The 23,048-nt window shown below is 44.8% G+C and overlaps 1 protein-coding gene across 5 annotated transcripts in view; it reads left to right on the plus strand.

Moving 5' to 3' along the window:
• Nucleotides 1-22,382, plus strand: part of LOC137374833 (inner ear-specific collagen) — a 142,278-nt gene extending 119,896 nt beyond the window's left edge. For 3 of the 5 annotated variants that reach the window (XM_068041373.1, XM_068041374.1, XM_068041372.1), the window contains 5 exons: nucleotides 712-849; nucleotides 3,117-3,383; nucleotides 16,358-16,438; nucleotides 17,647-17,727; nucleotides 20,591-22,382. In XM_068041373.1, coding sequence (XP_067897474.1) covers nucleotides 3,137-3,383; nucleotides 16,358-16,438; nucleotides 17,647-17,727; nucleotides 20,591-21,807 — 1,626 coding nt within the window. In that variant the 5' untranslated portion in view covers nucleotides 712-849; nucleotides 3,117-3,136 and the 3' untranslated portion in view covers nucleotides 21,808-22,382. The remainder of the gene's footprint in view (nucleotides 1-711; nucleotides 850-3,116; nucleotides 3,384-16,357; nucleotides 16,439-17,646; nucleotides 17,728-20,590) is intronic. The other 2 variants (XM_068041376.1, XM_068041375.1) reach the window with 1 other exon arrangement.
• The last annotated feature ends 666 nt before the right edge of the window (nucleotides 22,383-23,048 follow it).

Genomic DNA, 23,048 nt, shown 5'->3' on the forward strand with positions numbered 1-23,048 from the left:
TGGTTGGATTTGCAACAAGGTAGTATATAGGCCAATGGCCTTATTTCATAATGCTTTTTCTTATTTCTCCTCTTAATGTGCCACCAATGATAAATGACTGCGACTATACTGCAATTGTTGGATGATGGTACCACTGTTTGTGTGAGGTTGCCTCCAAAAGTGTCCAACTGCCCCCGTCCTTTCCACACACACACAGACTCCCCCCTAGTGTTGTGTTATAAATTTCTCTAATATCTGAGGTTACCATCCATTCATTCAGACTTGTATTCATGTTACACCACAGTGAGGAGTCATGTCATGGAGGAAATTATATAAAATGTAATCACATTTTACAAGTTTATTATAATTATCAACTTCTTGAATAAAGCAGCTCCTGTTGTGTATCTGTATGTGACCAAATCAATAGTTGGATTGGTAAAAAATGGGTGAAAGGATCCCCTGTGGGCAAATTGCATTTTACAGGGCTATAGCCAGAAAGTGGTTAATGCAAAGCTTAATAGCTAGTAATCTAACCCCCTGTGTATTTACCAAACAGAATAAATGACCATATCAGATATTTAATTTTTCACAATATATTCTCTAGCTTCAGGTGAAAGAATATGGAGTAATGGTGGAAATATGAACCCAATGAATATGATTATAAAGCATCATCTTACTTCCTCAAATAAAGGTCCCAAAAATACCCTTATTCTATCTTATTGTCGAATCTAGGTCATGCTGAATAATGTACATGGAAACAATGACTAATTTGTGATGTTCACCTGGGAGAAAGGGTCTATAAAACCAAGCACTGCACAAACTGTTAGATCCAGCAGAAACTTCAAGTTCAGGGGATCTGCACCTCAACAGGTGAGGATGCTTCAGATTAAAAAACACACCTACAGACTGAGGAATGTTGAATGTGTTGCATTCTTCATGCTGCTGTTGTTTTGCTAGGTATGACTATAAGGCAAAAATTTAATAACACAAGGCTATAATTGATGTGGGTGTAAATAATTTGTCTTGCTATCTGCACTTTGATATATTGCTTGATATAATTCCTGCATCATGATCTATGTGCTATTTCAGATCTTAGTAATCATTCTTCCCTGTTTAATTTGCTGAAGCTTTGGGACATTCACCTTTTGGCATCAGCTATTGGGGATGATCCACTGTAAATACTCATATGGTGGTTACTTGAGGGATTGCAAGCATGCTGATGGTAGAAAAGTCTGTCAGAGTATGCAGTGGAACCTGTGTTGGCATCAGTGTTACTAAATACTAGCTGCTTAAGCTTCAAACCCAGCCCTTTCGGATGTTTGGACATCATCTGTGAATTACTGAAACTAATGTTAAAGTTCTTGCAAATTATTGACTCCCTGCCCAGAATTATCACAAATCAGTGTTTTTGGACAGTCCTGGGCACAATTTTGAAGTAAAATACAACAGCTTTGCAACAAATCCCTAATCTCAACATTTTACTGTGATAAATATTACTGAACTAGAGAAGAGCTAGTAAAATTGACAAGTCTCACTATCTATAAAGAGCTAGTCATACAATAGGAGCCTTTAAAGAAGGCCTGAAACAAACAATTAAAACACTAAGGGTAACTTTAACATCCAGTTTACTGTTATAGTCCTGTAAATTTTTAAAACTAAACATCTGTATTTATAAAGAATAAAGATCATTTGATTAGTAAAAGCAATTGGGATGGCATCAGCTGTACTGAGATTTGACCCGCTGGACCAAGATGTCACCAGCTGGACTGAGATTTGACCAATTGAAACAAGGTATCGCCAGCTGGACTGAGATGGCACCAGCTGCAATGCCTCTACAGTGAATGACCTGATGGCATTCGCTATCTGGGACTTCACATCAAACTTGGGCACTTGGATGAGGTAGCAGAAACTGACTGATGTATTTGGAAAAGTGAGCGCCGTGGGAGATGGGGGACATCAGTGAGGATTTTGTTTTTAATTAAAAGTTGAGTATAGCCAGTGACTGAGCAGATTTTCAATTCTCCTGATAACAAACCAAAGCCAAGGAATTCAGAGAAAGGACCTGAGAGTAGTTCTTAAATTCCCTTAGCTGCAAATTTAAACCCAATGGAAGATTTGCTCTGTTCTTTATTTGTAGTAGCATTGGAATTACATTCTGTTTTGTATTGTCTGCTTGGTAACTCTTCCTCTGATGTTAGTGAAAGAACAATGAACAAGTGTTGCTATGGAATGACTTAAACACATACGCTTCTCTTCCCTCAGTTGTTTAACTTTATGTTTGCATCCCTCTTTAGGTACTACCCTCTGATATATAGAAGATTGGAAGAGATAGGAGGCAATTAGGCAGCTGTTTGCCATCTTTATTTTGTAACCTTTCCTTGTCTCAGTTGGTAGCATTCCTAAGTCTGAATCAGAAGCTTATGGGTTCACATCCTACTCTAGGGCAGAATTCTGGTTGCCCTTTCAGTGCAATACTGAGAAGTGCTACATTGTCAGAGGTGCCTTCTTTCAAATGAAGGTTCTATACTGATGCCTGTTCAGGTCATGTAAACTATCTCATGGCACAATATGAAGAAGGGCAGAGAGTTCTCTGGATGTTCTGGCCAACTTTCCTCCCTCAACCAGCACCACCAAAGCCAGATCAACTGGATATTTATCTCATTTGCTGTTTGTGGCACCTGGCTTTGTGCTGCATTTGCCTCCAAAAAAAGTTATTGCATTTCAAAAGCCACTATTGTATAGGATGCTTCTGAGAATTATTATAAGGCATTATATAAAAGGAAGTCTCTCTTCCCAGTGGTGAAGCCCCATCTTGGTTATGTGCTTCCTTCAGACAAAACTGCTCATTGACTTAGTAGCAACCTTGTAGATGAACTCACATTGTTATTCCATTGAGTAGCATGTAGATCCTACATAAACGGATGGATAGAAGTTGGTATATACAGGATATTAAATGGGCAAGAGGAAGAAGCCATTTTGACTTTCTCCCCTTTCAGTAGGAGGTATCATGTCACCTGGCGAGCACTACAGTGTTTACTGGGAAACAACCTGTACCATATACATTATAACTTGATATGGATTGATGCCCCATCACTTGTCGTATAAATAAGTTTAATTTTGAATGTTCCCCTCCACAGGTTTGGGAGTGAGAGTAAGAATGCTGAATGTAATTGCAGTGCTAGCTCTGCTCACAATTGCAGAAGGTACCTCTCAAAATGAAACTGTGCAACCATTGAACCGCGGACTTCCTGATCCACTTGTTGAGTACAACATGTGCCCCCTTCCAGACCAAGAGTATCCTTTCAGCACAGATATGGTCCCATCTTACTGTGTCTGCATGCATTGTCAAGGGCCAAAAGGGGATCAAGGTCCTAAAGGGGACAAAGGAAACTCAGGACCACCAGGTACACTTGTAAAAATTCTTGTTAAACCTGCAAGTTATTTCTTAACAAATGTTGTCATTGAGCAAAAGCGTTATTGGAAGAGCCTCTTTATTAGTCATGAGCTTATAAACTGAACCAGCCCATAAAACTGAACCAGTTTGTGTAAAACTGAACTGATTTGTGCAAAGATGAACAAAACCCAATAAAACTGCACCAGTCCCTGTAAAATAGAACCAGTCAACATAAAGCTGAGCCAGCCCCTACGAAACTAAGGCAGTCACTGTAAAACTGAACCTGTCTCTTTAAAATTGAGCCATTTGCTGTAAAACTGAGATGAGGAGAAATTTCTTCATCCAGAGAGTGGTGAGCCTGTGGAATTCGCTACCACAGAAAGCAGTTGAGGCCAAAACATTGTATGTTTTCAAGAAGGAGTTAGATATAGCTCTTGGATCTAAAGGGATCAAAGGATATGGGGCGAAAGCGGGAACAGGCTACTGAGTTGGATGATCAGCCATGATCATAATGAATGGCGGAGCAGGCTCGAAGGGCCGAATGGCCTACTCCTACTCCTATTTTCTATGTCTGTGTCTAACTGAACTTGTCCCTTTAAAATTGAGCAGTATGCTGTAAAACTGAACCTGTTCCTTCCAGTGGTGAGACGGTGTAAGCTAATTAGCAGAACTTAAATGCCTGTAGATTGTAGGTGGAAGGAAAGATTGACAGGGACAAAGGAGTTCCACAAGTCTGAGGTCCTGGAAAGACAAAATGAAGCATTTTGTCCTGTTTTCACTTCGCATTGGCTCCTTTAATTCAGTCTCAGTTCATAAGGAGTTAAAAAACATTTCAAGTTGAAGGTGAAAAGTTAGAGAAAAACAACTTGCATTTAAAAAGTGCCTGTAACATAGGAAAACATCTGATGATGATTCACAGGTGTGATTATCAATCAGAATTTGACATCAAGAGGTGATATTACATAGAATTACATAGAATATGCAGCACAGAAACAAGCCTTTCAGCCAACCTGTCTATGCCAGCGTTTGTGTTCCACTTGAGCCTTCTCCCCTCCTTCCTCAACCAACTCTATTAGAATAATCTTCTATTCCCTTCTCCCTTGTGTGGGCTGAATTTAATGTGGTCATTTGGAGCAGGAGTGCTGGCATGGGGAGACAAAGAAATGTGTCAGAAGCATCCGCACGGAATCCGGCATTGTGACGTTGGTTCCGTATTTAGTCAGTGGCGGGAAAGCACCAAGGCGGTATTGCATCGGAATACGATGGAAATGTAATTTAAATTGTAGAGCACTTACTTTTAATACATTTGCGTCTAATTCATCACAATTCATCTGCAAGTGAGGTCGGGCTCTCAAGTGCTCTGCAAGGGGGATGGGGTCTTGAGTGCTCTGCAAGAGGGGAGCTTGGGTTGGGTGGCTGTATCGGGTGACCAAACTGTTGAGTGAGATGTTTAGTTGCCCATACTGCTGGATAAGAGGGTCAGCTATCAGCAAGGGTGGGCACTGAGGGCCATCAGGGATTCTGCTGGGAAAAGTACCAAAAGCTCAGCTGTCAAGGCAGGGCTGTCTCTGCATCAACAGCACTCTGGAAGCCCACTGGTCACCTGGCATGGGTCTCATACCCTGTCTTTTTGGACCCCCATGGCGTTATGCGGTGCTTCCGATGGAGGGAGCAGCAGCCAGCCATGCCAAGAAGGGCCCACCTGCACCAGAGAGATTACTGGACCCGAATCAGCTACCTCCAAATGTCCAAGCGGCAATGTCAGCGAAGATTATGCCTCTCCTGGGAGGCTGCTACCGACTTATGCACCCTGCTGCAGGACGGGTTGCATGGGATTCAGGGGTCACCCGATGCCAGTGGCCCTGAAGATCACAGTGGTGCTAAACTTTTACACGTCCGAATCATTCCAAGGATCCACTGTGAACGTGTATGGGTCTTCCAAGCAGCAACCCACTACTGTTACATCAAGAAGGTGACCAATGCCCTGTTCAAGACAGCCATTGCCTAGATCGATCCAGTGGAGCCCTACAGTATGCCCCAGCAAGGATTTTGCATATTGTTGTGGTCTGCTGTGCTCTGCACAATCCGGCACTGCAGAGGAGGGTGGCCTTGCAAGACAATGACATGATTGAGCGAGACTCCTTCACCGACAAGGAGGACATGGAAGAGAGAGATGAGCAAGTGGCACTGGATATTGAAGCCCTTGCACCGGAAGCCAGACAGCTTGAGCAACAGGCCAAGGAGGCAAGAAACTATCTCATACTTACCCGTTTCCAGCCACCCTGATGGCCACTCAGAGAAAAAATAATGAAGACTCAGCTCAGTGCATGCAGTCTGGAGCTTCCTTTCTATTTGTGTTCCATGCCTGGCATCCAGCTGAACCATGCGCTAGTGCCTATGGGAAATCATATTCAAATGAGGGCTGTGCCCATATTGGCATTCCACGAAGGGGGAAGTCAGCAGCTCACAATTAATGCATGATAGAATAATAAGTTTTATAAATGTACGTTAATGCTTGAACAAAAGAACTCTATATGATGCAGCACATTTCAAATTTCAAACACCCATGAACCCCATAGTGTTTCTATGTGATTTTCTTTATATGTTTACGAGTGCGTCTAGGAGGTGTGAACCCATCGCTAGCAGCTGAGTTAGAGCTAGGTTGCTGGTCAGGCTGTCTCTTGGCCTGTGATGACTTCTGACGGCCGCACCTGGCAGCCTGAGGCCTGGAGGGCCCCGGCTGCCTGAGGGTTTCCTGCATTGGTGCAGGACTCTACTCAGGCGTTGTGGCTGCTGGAACTCGACTTACTGGTGGGGGAGCTGAGGAGCTGGTATCCACACTCAGAGCACCCTGAGGGGAGCCCCCAGCTATGGAGGTCAGCCTCTCCACCTCCCTTTCAAGGCTCACTTGAACTTCCCTGCTCACCAGAGAAGGATGAGGAGCTGGAGAAGACTCCAGGCGCCTTGTCCTTCTCTTGCCTTGCCAGTGCTGCACAGAGCTCAGGCCAAGGCAATGATATGCAGGTCGTTTGACCGAGTGTGACATCGAGGAGCCAGAGTAAAACTGAAGTCAGTGGGAATCCGCTGGTTGGAGTCATACCGAGCACAAAGGAAGATGGTTGTGGTTGTTGGAGCTCAATCATCTCAGTCCCAGGACATCACTGCAGGAGTTCCGTGAAATCTGGCTCTCCATGAAGGTTGCCAACCTCTGGATGGAGGAAGCCTGGTGTCTGAGACATGGCAGCATTCATGGCATGGATGGACTTTTCCACCATCCGCTCATGGCTGAGCATTGCCTCTAGCATCTCTGCCAGATGTTGCCTTACCCCTCTCTGCAACTCCAGCATGCCCTGTGCTGTTGACACCAGAGGCTCGTCATCAGCCTGGGGCTCAGTATGTTTTTTTTCCCAAAAATGGAAATACTATAGTTCGAGTACTTTAGATGTGTCAGCTTTTGTCCAGTGTGTGCAGGAGGGTTTTCTGACACAGTATGTAGACAGGCCAACCAGGGGCGATGCCACATTGGATTTGGTACTGGGTAATGAACCTGGCCAGGTGTTAGATTTAGATGTAGGTGAGCACTTTGGTGATAGTGATCACAATTCGGTTAGGTTTACCTTAGCGATGGGCAGGGACAGGTATATACCGCAAGGCAAGAATTATAGCTGGGGGAAAGGAAATTATGATGCGATTAGGCAAGATTTAGGATGCGTAGGTTGGGGAAGGAAACTGCAGGGGATGGGAACAATCGAAATGTGGAGCTTATTCAAGGAGCAGCTACTGCGTGTCCTTGATAAGTATGTACCTGTCAGGCAGGGAGGAAGTTGTTGAGCGAGGGAGCCGTGGTTTACTAAAGAAGTTGAAGAGCTTGTCAAGAGGAAGAAGAAGGCTTATGTTAGGATGAGACGTGAAGGCTCAGTTAGGGCGCTTGAGAGTTACAAGCTAGCCAGGAAGGATCTAAAGGGAGAGCTAAGAAGAGCAAGGAGAGGACACGAGAAGTCATTGGCGGATAGGATCAGGGAAAACCCTAAGGCTTTCTATAGGTATATCAGGAATAAAAGAATGACTAGAGATAGGTTAGGGCCAATCAAGGATAGTAGTGGGAAGTTGTGTGTGGAATCAGAGGAGATAGGGGAAGCGTTAAATGAATATTTTTCGTCAGTATTTACAGTAGAGAAACAAAATGTTGTTGAGGAGAATACTGAGATTCAGGCTACTAGGCTAGATGGGATTGAGGTTCACAAGGAGGAGGTGTTAGCAATTTTGGAAAGTGTGAAAATAGATAAGTCCCCTGGGCCAGATGGGATTTATCCTAGGATTCTCTGGGAAGCTAGGGAGGAGATTGCAGAGCCTTTGTCCTTGATCTTTATGTCGTCATTGTCGACAGGAATAGTGCCGGAAGACTGGAGGATAGCAAATGTTGTCCCCTTGTTCAAGAAGGGGAGTAGAGACAGCCCTGGTAATAATAACACCTGTGAGCCTTACTTCGGTTGTGGGTAAAATGTTGGAAAAGGTTATAAGAGACAGGATTTATAATCATCTAGAAAAGAATAAGTTCATTAGCGATAGTCAGCACGGTTTTGTGAAGGGTAGGTCGTGCCTCACTTTCCTTATTGAGTTTTTCGAGAAGGTGACCAAACAGGTGGATGAGGGTAAAGCAGTGGATGTGGTGTATATGGATTTCAGTAAGGCGTTTGATAAGGTTCCCCACGGTAGGCTATTGCAGAAAATACGGAAGTATGGGGTTGAAGGTGATTTAGAGCTTTGGATCAGAAATTGGCTAGCTGAAAGAAGACAGAGGGTGGTGGTTGATGGCAAATGTTCATCCTGGAGTTTAGTTACTAGTGGTGTACCGCAAGGATCTGTTTTGGGGCCACTGCTGTTTGTCATTTTTATAAATGACCTGGAAGAGGGTGTAGAAGGGTGGGTTAGTAAATTTGCGGATGACACTAAGGCCGGTGGAGTTGTGGATAGTGCCGAAGAATGTCGTAGGGTACAGAGGGACATAGATAGGCTGCAGAGCTGGGCTGAGAGATGGCAAATGGAGTTTAATGCGGAAAAGTGCGAGGTGATTCACTTTGGAAGGAGTAACAGGAATGCAGAGTACTGGGCTAATGGGAAGATTCTTGGTAGTGTAGATGAACAGAGAGATCTTGGTGTCCAGGTGCATAAATCCCTGAAGGTTGCTACCCAGGTTAATAGGGCTGTTACGAAGGCATATGGTGTGTTAGCTTTTATTAGTAGGGGGATCGAGTTTCGGAGCCACGAGGTCATGCTGCAGCTGTACAAAACTCTGGTGAGACCGCACCTGGAGTATTGCGTGCAGTTCTGGTCACCGCATTATAGGAAGGATGTGGAAGCTATGGAAAGGGTGCAGAGGAGATTTACTAGGATGTTGCCTGGTATGGAGGGAAGGTCTTACGAGGAAAGGCTGAGGGACTTGAGGTTGTTTTCGTTGGAGAGAAGGAGGAGGAGAGGTGACTTAATAGAGACATATAAGATAATCAGAGGGTTAGATAGGGTGGATAGTGAGAGTCTTTTTCCTCGGATGGTGATGGCAAACACGAGGGGACATAGCTTTAAGTTGAGGGGTGATAGATATAGGACAGATGTCAGAGGTAGTTTCTTTACTCAGAGAGTAGTAGGGGCGTGGAACGCCCTGCCTGCAGCAGTAGTAGACTCGCCAACTTTAAGGGCATTTAAGTGGTCATTGGATAGACATATGGATGAAAATGGAATAGTGTAGGTCAGATGGTTTCACAGGTCGGCGCAACATCGAGGGCCGAAGGGCCTGTACTGCGCTGTAATGTTCTAATCTAATCTAATCTAAAATATTCCTCATTCATAAAAATCAGTTAAAAAAATACATTACAAAACAGTTCCAAACAGTTCCAAGTTGACATTCCAGAAAATGCAAAGAAAATCAGTATTCTTCATTACCAACAGTGAGTTGCCTCACAACCCATCCATTCCATTTTACGTGCAATGTACATTTTAATTACACAGCAAAACCATATTTTGGTGCATACAGCCCGAGGGGTTCCAGCCCCTCGGTTCACTATGACAGGAAGACCTTACATAGTGGCCTTTCCCCATTGAGCCTTTGCAATGTCTGCCCCAAGCTTTAGTGCGTCCCTCAGCATGTAGTCCTGGACCTTGGAATGTGCCAGTCTGCAACACTCAGTCGTTGTCAACTCTTTGCACTGGAAGACCAGCAAGTTACGGGCAGGCCAAAGAGTGTCTTTCCTCGAGCTGATGGCCCTTCAGCAGCAGTTGATGTTTATCTCAGTATACATCCCTGGGAACAGACGTAGAGCACAGACTCCTGTGTTACAGAGCTGCTCGGGATGAACCTCGACAAAAACCACTGCATCTCTTTGCACACTTACTTTGCAAAAGCACATTCTGGAAGGAGGTGGGCAACAGTCTCTTCCCCATCACAGCCACCTCAAGAGCAGCATGTGGAGGCGGTGAGATTCCGGGCGTGCAGGAAGGATCTGACGGGAAGGGCCCTTCTCACCACCAGCCAAGCCACGTGTTGGTGCTTGTTTGAAAGTTCTGGCAATGAGGCATTCTGCCAAATGACTTTAGCAGTCTACTCGGGGAACCATCCGACAGGATCCACCATCTCCTTTTCCCGTAGGGCCTTGAGGACATTCTGTGCAGACCACTGCCTGATGGATTGGTGGTCAAAGTTGTTTTTCTCCACAAACTTTTCCACGCAGGATAGGTAGTACAGCATGGTCCAACTGGATGGACCGTTCCGCTGCAATGTGGCCAGACCCATCCTTCGCAACACCGGGGACAGATAGAACCTCAGCACATAGTGACACTTGGTGTTTGCATACTGGGGTTCTACGCACAGCTTGATGCAGCCACACACAAAGGTGACCATTGGAATGAAGGCGACGTTAGGTACGTTTTTTCCCCCTTTATCCAGAAGTTTGAACATCGTATCCCCCCCGGACATGGTCCATTTTGGATCGCCAAATATAGTGGAAAATGGCACAGGTGACCGCCATGGCGCAGGAGTGGGATATGGGCCAGACCTGCGCCACATATAGCAACAACATGAGTGCCTCACATCTGATGACCAGGTTCGTACCCGCAATGGAGAGAGAACGCTGCTCCCACATGCTCAGTTTATAGTGTACCATAACTACTCGCTCCTTCCAGGTTTTGGCACATGCCCCAGCTCCTCCAAACCATATGTCCAGCACCTGCAGGTAGTCTGACCTGATGATAAAAGGGACAAAGGATCGGTCAGACCAGTTCCCAAAGAACATGGCCTCGCTCTTGCTGCGATTTACTTTGACTCCCGAGGCCAGTTCGAACTAGTCGCATATGCTCATCAGCCTCTGAACAAATGACGGATCCAAGCAGAAGACAGCAATGTCGTCCATGTACAGGGAGACTTTGACCTGAGTGCCACCACTGCCTGGGATTGTCACCCCTCTTATGCCTGCATATTTCCTAATGAATTAGCAAAAGGTTCGATACAGCAAACAAACAAGACAGGGGAGAGAGAACAGCCCTGTCTGACTCCAGATTTGATTGGGAAACTTTCTGATTCCCACCCATTGATTGAGACTGCGCTACTGATGTTTGTGTAGAGCACTTGGATCCAATTGCGGATTCCCTCCCCAAACCCCATTTTGGAGAGAACATCCATTATGTCGATGTGCGACATCCTGTCAAAAGCCTTCTCCTGGTCCAAGCTGACAAGGCAGGTGTCCACCCCCCTGTCCCATACATAGACGATCGTATCCCTGAGTAGCGTGAGACTATCAGAGATCTTCCTGCTGGGTACAGTACAGGTCTGTTCGAGGTGAATCACCAGCTCCAAAGAAACTTTAACTGACTGGCGATGACTTTGGACAGAATCTTGTAGTCTATATTAAGCAGTGAGATGGGCCGCCAATTTCTGATTTCCTTCCTCTCCCCCTTCCGCTTGTAGATGAGGGTGATGATGCCTTTCCTCATGGATTCTGACATGCTGCCGCCCAGAAGCATACTCTCGTACATTTCCAGCAGGTCTGGGCCAATCCAGTCCCACAGAGTCGAATAGCTGCTCGGGTGCATGTGCGATGCTGTCACCAGCTTGTGACCCTGATTCTACAGCCGAGTGGAAATCCATCAAGGTGGAAATATCTACGCTGGTGGAAGGTGCAGGAGAATCATGGGACAGTGCATCCTGTGAGTGCTCCTCCTCCTCAGAGGTTGATGGCTGTCCCCCTTCTGCTTGAGTCTCCTGTGGATGCTGACCTTCATGAGAGAACACAAACGTGTGGGTTAGGCTGTGCAGATCTCCTCATGCATGATGTGGGCCTCCAGAACTGAACTGTATGTCGATGGAAGCCAATCGTCACTCTGTAGCATGGAGATTCCAGTCTTTTCATCTGATATAGAGTAGCCACCCTGGGTCCCTGCCAAATCTAATAACTCTTCCTCTGCTGTGGAGAGAGGCCGAAGATCTGGGATGCCTCCGCCAGGGGGTGTCTCCCTCTGTTAGGCAAGCAGAAGGAGGGAGATAGTGCAGCAAATGGCAAGAGGGGTGTAGTCATACTTCACAGAGATAAACATGACAGTTCTGCTAGTGGCGGCCCCTCGTCCCCTATTGGGGTATCTCATATCGCTCATGCTCCCGTCCACTTTCAGGGGAGTTAATGGGGGTGAGTTGTGAAAGAAGTGGCCTGTGGCTGAGATGCTTAACAACCCCCGCCCTACCCCCCCCGATCACCCCCCTCCGGTTGCCATTGTAGTGCCTCCCTCCCCACGTCCCATTTTCTCCTGCATAGCCACTTGCAATCACTAAAAAGGTGAAAGCACTCACCTTGACAGAACGAAGGAGGTCATTGACCCTATTGCAGCACTGTACCCATGTCTGGGGGGTGACCCCATGGCTACAGACCTCCTCAGCGATCTCCAACCAGGCATGCTTGATCAGACGGGAGGACCTCTTCTTGCCATCACTGGGCAAGAGGACCTCCTGCCTTTCCTTTGCAGCCTGGAGGAGAATCTGGAGGCAGGCATCGCTAATCCATGGGGCCACCCTGTGCCTTCCTATGGGGATGACCTCGGAGTAGGGGGGTGGTGGCACACTCAGAGTCACTGAAACACAGGTCTCGGTTGTGAAGAGATAGCAGCAAATGAGTGCAACAAAGCAATGCAAGCAGTGCTGGCAGGTCTTTAAATATGGCCCTGCACTTTGGAGTCTTCCGTCGCCGTATTTGTATCTCGCATCCCCCGCCCACTGCATGATTGGCTAGGCCCTGCAAAGCGGGCACCCGCCGTGTGATTGCGGTGGGCCAGCCGCCCATATGACGAGTGGGAACAGTGCCCACTTCCGGATCCACTGCCAGGACCCGAGGTGGGCTCACTAAATTCAGTCCTGTGTTTATCTAGATTCCCCTTAAATGCATCTATACTATTTGCCTCAACTACTCCCTGTGGAAGCGAATTCCACTTTGTCACTACTGGCTGGGAAAAGAAGTTTCTTCTAAATTCCCACTTTAATTTCTTGGTAGCTATCTTATATTGATCACCTCTAGTTTGCTCTTCCCCACAAGTGGAAACACTTCTGTGTCTAGTCTATCAAAACCTTTCATAATTGGCTGCATTTGCTGACAATGCAACCACTAGGTGCCGCTGCAAATGCAGCCTGTGCCACTAAAACATCAGTCTGCGATGTCAGGCAGCTGCCAGGACTAAAGATGGCGCTGCTCAAATAATCACACAAAGGCAATGTAAACACATGGCAGCATACAATGGCCGGAGGGAGAGAGCGAGTGGGCTGGGGAGGGAGAGAGCAAGCGGGCCGGGGAAGGAGGGAGGGAGCTGGCCGGGGAAGGAGAGAGCGAGCAGGCTGGGGAGGGAGAGAGAGTGGGCCGGGGAGGGAGGGAGAGAGCGATGGGGGGGGTGGGGGCGGGGAAGGAAAGCGGGGGTGCGGGGGGGGTGGTGAAGCCAGCGGGCTGGGGGGGGAAGTGAGCGGGCGCGGCCGCGGTCTCTCCCCCTACCCCCGCTCTCTCCCCACTTCCCCCCACCCCCGCTCTCTCCCCTCTCTCTGCCCGCGTTACACAATGACGTCTTCTGCTCATGCGCCAACCAGTCCTGGCAATGCGGAACACAGCGCATGCACTGATGAAGTCAGCTGCCAGCTGCGTTGTCAATAATCACCTTGTTCATAATTTGAGGACCTCTATAGGTCACCCCTCAGCCTTCTCTTTTCAAGAAACCTAGCCTGTTCATCCTTTTCTGATAGGTATAACCTCACAGTTCTAGTATCATCCTTGTAAATCTATTTTTTTGCATTCTGTCCAGTGCCTGTATATCCCTTTTATACTATGGTTACCAAAATTGTACATAGTACTCGCAAGTGTGGTCCAACCAAGGTTCAATACATATATTAGGACAAGTGACCACAATCTTGGTGAAGATATAAATTTTAAGGAACGTCTCAAAGAAGGAGAGAGAAGTAGAGAGGTGTCTAACCTTGCAGTTCTGGTATCATCATTGTAAATCTTTTTTGCACCTCTCCAGTGCCTCCATATATTTTTTATAATATGGTGACCAAAGCTGTACATAGCACTCCAAATGTGGTTTAACCAAGGTTCAATGCAAGTATTGGGACAGGTGACCACAAACCTGGACTAAGAGGTAGGTTTTAAGTAGCATCTTAAAGGAAGAGAGAGAAGTGTTGAGGTCTGGGGAGGGAATTCAAGAGCTTAGGACCTAGGCAACTGAAGGCACAGCGCCAGTGGTGGAACAAAGGAAATCAGGGATGTTTAAGAAACTAGAATTGGAGGAGTGCAGAGATCTTGGAGGTGTTGCCAAGCAGGGAGAAAGTGTGTGCTGAGTCTTGGTGTAGGGTAATATATTTGCAATTTAGGAGGAACAGGGTAAAGGCCTGCTCGGATCTGCAAAAAAAAATCTGACCTGATCCCGATAGAACCACATCTGACCCGGCCCGAGTCCTTCCATTTTTTTCCTGCGCCCAACCCAACCCAACCCAACCCGACCATCAGTTAACTTACCTTCCGTTTTTCACTTTGTTGCTGATCTGTACAAGCTTAAAATAACTGTAACAAAGCCACCTTTCTAGTCCAAAAATTAAATTAACATTGGAACCACTTACCTGTGATACAGCGTGTCCAACCTGGCCCGACCCGAGCCCGAATGCCGGACCCGGAAATTCCAGCACGGCGTGACCCGAACCCGACACATGTCGTTGGATCCCGTCGGGTGCGGGGTTGGGTAGCAAGCCTTTATTCTACACTGCAAGATCCACTTTAGGCCAACAGTGGGATCTAAGCCTACTGTCAGCAGACATAAATCCCACTGGGTCAATGAGGTTGCCTCTGGGCGGTATACCAACAGATATGCCCCAAAGTAGTTGTTTGACATAAAAAGGCCAGGCATAGGAAAGGTCTATCTCCTCCAGAGAATGATTATGTAGCTCTTCCATCAATAGAGCAAAAATATGATGGATCCATCCCAACTGTGTATCCATAGCCAGGGTTATGTTGAAGATGCACCTCCACCTTCAATTTGCAGAATTTGGGCTCCCTTCCATTTTTTCTTTCTTTCTGAAAGGGTATGGTAATATAGTGGGTACATTGCCAGAGTAGTAACCTGGAGGCCTCAATTGATAATCTAGAGAATTTGAGTTCAAATCCACATCCCCCCACCCCCAACCCCACAGCCCTGCCATGGCAGTCTGGGAATTGAAATCAGTTTTTTTTTAAACTTGGAAATAAAAAGCTGGTACCAATAAAAGTGGCCATGAAGCTTTTGGATTGACGTAAAAACCCAATGAGTTGTCTAATGTCAGTTAAGGAAGGAAACCTGCCTTTCCTAGAAATTCTGGTTTATATATGACTTCAGTCACACACTAATGTGATTGGCTCTTAACTACACTCTGAAGTGTGCTCAGTTGCATCAAACTGCTGAAGAGAACAACAACAATAAAACCGACAGACGCCACATAGACCGCAGTGGTTCAAGAACTCAGTATGATCATGGCTGATCTTAGGCTTCAACTCCACTTTCCCGCCTGCTCGCCATACCCCTTGGTTCCCTGAGAGACCAAAATTCTGTCTATCCCAGCCTTAAATGTCTTCAACGATGGAGCATACACAACCCTCTGGGGCAGAAAATTCCAAAGATTCAGAACCCTTTGAATGAACTAATTTTTCCTCATCTCAGTCCTAAATGATCAGCCTCTCAGCCTGAGACAGTGCCCTGTGTTTTAGATTACCCAACCAGCAGAAACGATGCTCAGTGTTTACCCCGACAACTAACCAAAACTGGACTGACTGAAGTCACTTTAAGCCTGAAGCTCATAATTTAGTCTGTACACATTCCTAACTGTATTTAGCTTTGCTGTCATACAGACCAAGATCCCACTTTATCTCAATTACTGCTGAGATTACCATGTTGCATCATTGACACTGCAGTTCCTGTGTTTGGTCCTTTTGAAATGTACTGTAACTGTGGCTGGAGGAAAATCTTCAGTTTGCATCGAGTGAGATGGTAACAGCAGAGTTAAAGATTGAAAATTTTGTGTGATGGAATTTAATGAGACACTGGTTTGATGCCAAGTGCTTTGCTTTCACTGGAATTTTGTATTATGGAAATTAAGGCGCCCATTTCAATTATGTATAATGGGAACAACTAGGAATTGATTTACATCATTTGAATTATATATAGTAAATAAGTAGTGATCCATTGAAATTCTCTATAATGGGAGTGCATGGGAGGATATTTAGACTATTTGGATTCTATACAATGAGCTAGGGGTCTGGTCCATTGGGATTCTATGTAATTAGAGCAAATGGAAAAGGGTTTAGTTCCTTGAGATTATACATAATAAGAGGAAATGGAAGTGTTTTAATTTGCAGTAGATGTAAGTTTTGATTTTTTAGAGCTGACAGCGTTATCATTTTCTGTATTGAACAAGCTGACATTTATGTTCTTTCGTGGCAGGAAGACCAGGCTTGCGTGGCACAAAAGGAACCAGGGGATCTGTAGGACACCTAGGTCCAATGGGCCTTAGAGGGATAAAAGGTATGTATTTATTATCTTTTCTTTGTTCTATGCATATGTGTAATGAAGACAACTGGAAAATTATCTGAAGAGAAAAAATTTGCAGGGCTATGGGGAAAACACTCTATGATTTTATTCTATAAAGTGGTAAATTGTTTGTGCTTGTGGTTCGTTAGGATATGATCCTTAAAAAAACTGCATAGTTAATGAATGCAAAAAAAATTAATACTTACCTCTGGTCATTTGGATTTTTCAAACCCAATTATTTTTATTTTATTGTGAGAGGTACATCCTACCTGATATAGAATTCCTCAAATTCCTAAAATACATGTCTCAGGATCCAAACTGACTGACTGAAATGAACCACGTTCAACCAACATTCCATAAAGACCTTGTAGACAAAAACAACACTCATTGTTCTATGGTATTAACGTATATAGACGAGAATGTCTTGGGTTAGCTGATTTCAGTTAGGGTGCTACAATTAGCTGTGTTTCCACTTATGGTTATTCAGGGACCATTGCTGGAGAATATATATATATATATGGACATTTATTGAGGACAAAATCAGGCTTGGCTTTGATGCCATCCATAGTCAAATAGCTTGCTGTCACTTCTGAAGAATGCCCACCTGAATGAGGTACTGCTGAGCTGTATATACTGTTATACTGCTACAGAAGTCAGCCATTCAGGAGGAGGGGAACGGGAAAAAATAGTCAATGTAATGCCTATTGGAGGTGTTGACCTGAAACAAAAGGGATAAAATTGGTCTTTAGCAGTAGCACAAGATGCATGATCGTGAATCAGCAGTCCTTTTTACAAACCACCCAATTTACTTTCACATTGAAATCAAAGGAAAAGAATTGAACAGGGTGTAAAACGGGCTGCCGATTTGTTTTCGCCAATATCACCCCCAAGAACGTTCTTCTAAATATCCCGAGTAAGAGGAATCCATTTCATAAAAAACATCAAAAACCTTCTATTACCCAAACCATTCCAGTATTTAGATTTACAATCCCTATCGACTGTGATTCTGGTAGATGCACTACGAAGGCAGTTAATACCCATTAATGATTTCTATTACCCTTAAAGCCCATTCATCTATCATTCTGTGTACAACGCTTACCATTATAACATATATCAGGTAAAATGTCATCAGGAACTAGGACTCATGTTTTGATATTTTGCTATGTGCAATTTGAGTTTATTTTACTTGCTTCTAACTGCAGGGCAAAAAGGAGCTCGAGGGCCAAGGGGTATGATGGGACTCAAGGGGATTCAAGGACATAGGGGCTTTCGGGGTCTTAGAGGTAAGTCACTGAAATGTTTAATTCTCACGTGTCTTTTACATTTTTTCTTATATTACCCATGAAAAACTTCCACTTGGCCGAGATGATGGAGGGCTGCCAGCCACTGTGGAACTCAGGAAAGAGTCAGCGTCTTCAGGAGACAAGAGGAGAAAGTCATTCGTAACTGGTTAACCAACCTGTTACCTGAGTACAATTTTGGCTCAGACAACATTAGCTTTACTTTCTTGTATGGGTTGTGGGAAAATGCTGAGACCCATCTGTTTATTGGGCGACCTGGAGCTGAATAAATCTGGCACTGACAGCAAGCTATGTCAAGAAAATTACAATTACCAGGGAAGTGGTACTGAACAAATTGTTGGAGCTGCGGGCTGACAAGTTCCCAGGTCTTGATGGACTTCATCCTAGGGTGTTAAATGAACAGGCTAGTGAGATAGTTGATGCGTTAGTTTTAATTTTCCAAAATTCCCTAGATTCGGGGAAGGTTCTGTTAGATTGGAAAATAGCGAATGTAACTCCTTTATTCAAAAAGGGAGAGACAGAAAGCAGGAAACTACAGGCCAGTTAGCTTAACATCTGCCTTAGGGAAAATGTTAGAAGTATTATTAAAGACGTTACAGCAGGGCACTTAGAACAATTCAAGGTAATCAGGCTGAGTCAACATGGTTTTATGAAAGGGAAATCATGTTTAACCAATTTATTGGAGTTCTTTGAGGGAGTTACATTGCTGGGAGTAAAGGGGAATCTGGATGTATTGTACTTAGATTTCCAGAAGGCATTTGATAAGGTGCCACATCAAAGGTTATTGCAGAAAATAAAAGCTCATGGTGTAGGGGGTAACATATTGGCATGGATAGAAGATTGGTTAGCTAACACGAAACAGAGAGTAGACATGAATGGTTCATTTTCTGGTTGGCAAGATGTATCGAGTGGTGTGCCACAGGGATCTGTGCTGGGGCCTCAACTTTTTACAATTTATATAAATGACTTAGATGAAGGGACCGAAGGTACAGTTGCTAAATTTGCTGATGACACAAAGATAGGTAGGAAAGTAACTTGTGAAGAGGACATAAGGAGGCTACAAAGGGATATAGATGGGTTAAGTGAGTGGGCAAAGATCTAGCAAATGGAGTATAATGTGGGAAAGTGTGAAATTGTCCACTTTGGCAGGAAGAATGAAAAAGAGGCATATTATCTAAATGGTGAGAGATTGCAGAGCTCTGAGATGCAGAGGGATCTGGGTGTCCTCGTGCGTGAATCGCAAAAGGTTAGTATGCAGCTACAGCACGTAATTAGGAAAGCTAATAAAATGTTATTGTTTATCACGAGCGGAATTGAATACATAAGTAGGAAGGTAGGGAGGTTATGCGTCAGCTATACAGGCCATTGGTGAGACCACATTTAGAGTACTGTTTACAGTACTGGTCTCCTTATTTAAGGAGGGATGGAAATGCGTTGGAGGCAGTACAGGAAAGTTTTACTAGACTAATATCCGGAATGCACGGACTGTCTTATGAGGGAAGATTGGACAGGCTAGGCTTGTATCCACTGGAATTTAGAAGAGTAAGAGGCGACTTGATTGAAACATATAAGATCCTTTGGGGTCTTGACAGGGTGGATGTGGAAAGGATGTTACCCTTGTGGGAGAATCCAGAACTAGGGTCACTGTTTAAAAATAAGGGATCACCCATTTAAGACAGAGATGAGGAGAAATTTTTTCTCTGAGGGTCGTGAGTCTTTGGAATTCTTTTCCACAAAAGCCAATGGAAGCAGAGTCTTTGAATATTTTTAAGGCAGAGGTAGATAGATTCTTGATAAGCAAGGGGGTGGAAGGTTATCGGGGGTAGGCGGGTATGTGGAGTAATCAGTTCAGCCATGAACTTATTGAAAGGCGGAGCAGGCTCGAAGGTCCGAGCGGCCTACTCCTGCTCCTAATTCGTATGTTTGTCAGTGAGTGGTCAGTACACGGGAATGCATTGTCTTCAAAGAGATTAGAGAAGTCATTGGGTAGAAGTTCCACTGGAGTTCCCTGAAAACCTCAGGGAGACAATGTAAATGACTCCAGTGTTTTACCCAGTTCTTGCTGATTTTCCGTTAAGGTTGTGGCAGGAGATCAGGAAAACACTGGCAGGAATTATTGGTGCATGTAACTGGCACAAATGCAGAGAGTGCCTGAATCGCATTCATCAATGAAGAATTGCGCCCATAGCACATGAAGATAGAGCTATAATACTGTAACACATTCAAGCACAGTTCCTCATTGGGAGTGGAGAATTGGTCAATTTTTATACTGGTGTAGAATGGACCCTTGCCCATAGCAGTTTCCTCCATTCTTTCCTGTCTTCTTTGAAATTTATGCTCTGGAGCAACAGTTATTTTATTTAATTTAGAGATACAGCACTGAAACAGGCCCTTCGGCCCACTGAGTCTGTGCCGACCAACAACCACCCATTTATACTAACGCTACAGTAATCCCATATTCCTTACCACCTACCTACATTAGGAGCAATTTACAATGGCCAATTTACCTATCAACCTACAAGTCTTTGGCTGTGGGAGGAAACCGGAGCACCTGGCGAAAACCCACACGGTCACAAGGAGAACTTGCAAACTGCGCAGGCAGTACCCGGAATCAAACCTGGGTCCCTGGAGCTGTGAGGCTGCGGTGCTAACCACTGCGCCACTGTGCCGCCACGAAGTTAGTTGAAAATGTTTTGAATCCATTCTAATTACAATCAAGTCAAAGCCTCAACAAAATATTTTTCTTTTCTTTTTTAAATATATAGTAAGTAATCAATCAGAATAATTTTATAAACACATATGAGAATGTCTCCTATTACTAACTTCTCAATTTTTTTGATTTTAGGCCTAAGGGGTAACCCAGGTACTAATGGACTTCCAGGCCTTAAGGGAAGTCAAGGTTTACCTGGTCAATGTCCAGCTGACTGCCATAACAAAAAAGGAGATACAGGACACAAAGGAGATAGAGGCCTCAGTGGTCCAAAAGGGGAAATGGGTGAATCTGGCTTGATTGGGCAACCTGGCAGCAAAGGTGAACCAGGAAGCATTGGACTTAAAGGAGTCAAAGGAGTTAAAGGAACAAAAGGTGACCAAGGCGAACAAAGTATCTGTGACTGTGTGGATGGAGAAAAAGGTGAACGTGGAAATGTTGGAACCACTGGACCCCAGGGAGCCAAAGGAGATCTAGGGCCAATGGGTGAGCAGGGAAAGCAGGGTGAGAAGGGAGACAAAGGTGAACAGGGCAATGAAGGTGAGATAGGACCTCCTGGACCATGTGTTCCGACCATCCAGTCTGCCTTCTCTGCTGGTCGAAGTGCTGAAGAAGGGTTACCAAGTCCATATTTCCCAATTCCATTCACTGTTGTCTTCTACAACATCCAAGGGCATTTCAATCCTGCAGTTGGAGTTTACATAGCCCCAGTCAATGGGACATATATATTCAGTTATCATTTGTCAATCGACGAAAACCCTGTTAAAATGGGATTATTCAAAAATCGTAAATTAATTATCAAAACAGCTAACAAAGTCACCAAGGACAAAGCTTCCCAAACTGTGATAATACACCTTGATGCAGGGGACAAAGTATGGTTACAAGTAAAGGATTCTATTTTCAATGGCATATACGCAGATCAGGATACGGACAGCATATTCAGTGGCTTTCTGCTTTATCCTGATTCCTGTTATCCAGTTATTTCAAGGGGGACGTTTCCAGGCTTTGCAGCAGAAAAGCTTGATTATTACAATCCTGATTTTGGCAGTGAAAGCGCTGAAGATAATGGCTCTGGCATCGGCTCTGGCTTCGACTCTGGCTCTGGCTCCGGCTCTGGCGTTGGCTTCGGCTCTGGCTCTGGCTCTGGCTCTGGCTCTGGCTATGTCTCCGGCTCCGGCTATGTCTCCGGCTCCGGCCCTGGCTCCGGCTCCGGCTCTGATTCCGGCCCTGGCTCCGGCTCCAGCCTTGCCTCCAGTTCCGACTCTGGCTCTGGCTCTGGTTCCGGTTCTGGCTCCAATTTTGGTTTTGATTCACTTGAGCCCAATACTCCTAATTCCAATGAAGCCGCATGATAGGAGCAAACACACTTTAAATCCCCCAGAACCCAAAGTCAAAAACTCAAGTCCATCAACTTCAAGCCAGCAGTGATCCCTACAGTAGCATTTTCAGCTGTAATCTCCAATTAGGCTAACTAGTTCACAAAAGAAGCATCCAAAATATTGATTTAAATATATTGTAAAATCATGAGCCAAGGCTTGTAGTTCTTTGTTTATGTTACACTGCAAGCAAACCATTATTACTATTTGCTAACTAGGAATGAAAACAGCAATTCCTTTTTTCCTCTGAACTCTGACAACTTTAATTTCTCTCTAATAATTTTGGGAATCTAAAGACAAGACATGTTTCAGGTATGCTGACTGGCATATTTACTGTTAGTTCCTTTGTTTGATTTCATTCACGTGCTACTTTTGAACCAGGCATTTTCCTCATTAACTGTGCAAGCTTAGCTATTAGATAAAGATATCAGCGGATGGAAGTCAAGAATTCTGGATCCATTGCTCCATCAAAATGTTCCATCTTAACCATGTGGGGAGGAAGTATGGTTCAAAACATGTTCAGTCTACCGAGGACATGTTTCTTTCAGAGAATGTACTAATTAGAATAAAATTCTGAAAATACATGCTGTATGGTTTTCTGTTTCTCTTAGACTAGCTCCGTCTTTTCACATCTTAAACACATTAACATGAAACTAAATGTGTTTATTTTAAATTCCTGTGCCTGCTATTCTAATGGAGGAATAGGTTAGGTGTCCAATTCCAGATATTAGATGAGTAGCCCGTAGCCGCACCTTCTCCAGTGTTACAATGTTCTTCTTCTAATGTGATGACTAGAACTACACACACTACTCTAGATAGGGATGAACCAATGCCCTGCAGAGGCTCAATATCGGATCCTGTTATTTGTGTTCTATGCATGATATATCCCAAGATCCTTTGTTTTTATTTGTTCATAGGATGTGGGCATCGCTGGCTTGGCCAGCATTTATTGCCCATCCCTAATTGTCCTGGAGAATGTGGTGGTGAACTGCCACCTTGAACCACTGCAATCCATGTGGTGTACATACCACTGCTATTTGGGAGGGAGTTCCAGGATTTTGACAGTGAAGGAACAATTATATAGTTCCAGGAAAGGATGGTGTGTAACTTGGATGGGTGGTGGTGTTCTCATGTGCTTGCTGCCCTTGTTTTTCTAGGTGATAGAGATCTTGGGTTTAGAAGGTGCTGTCAAAGGAGCCTTGGTGAGTTACTGCAGT

This window comes from Heterodontus francisci, chromosome 11 (assembly GCF_036365525.1).
Source record: "Heterodontus francisci isolate sHetFra1 chromosome 11, sHetFra1.hap1, whole genome shotgun sequence".
In the NCBI taxonomy this organism is placed as follows: Eukaryota; Metazoa; Chordata; class Chondrichthyes; order Heterodontiformes; family Heterodontidae; genus Heterodontus; species Heterodontus francisci.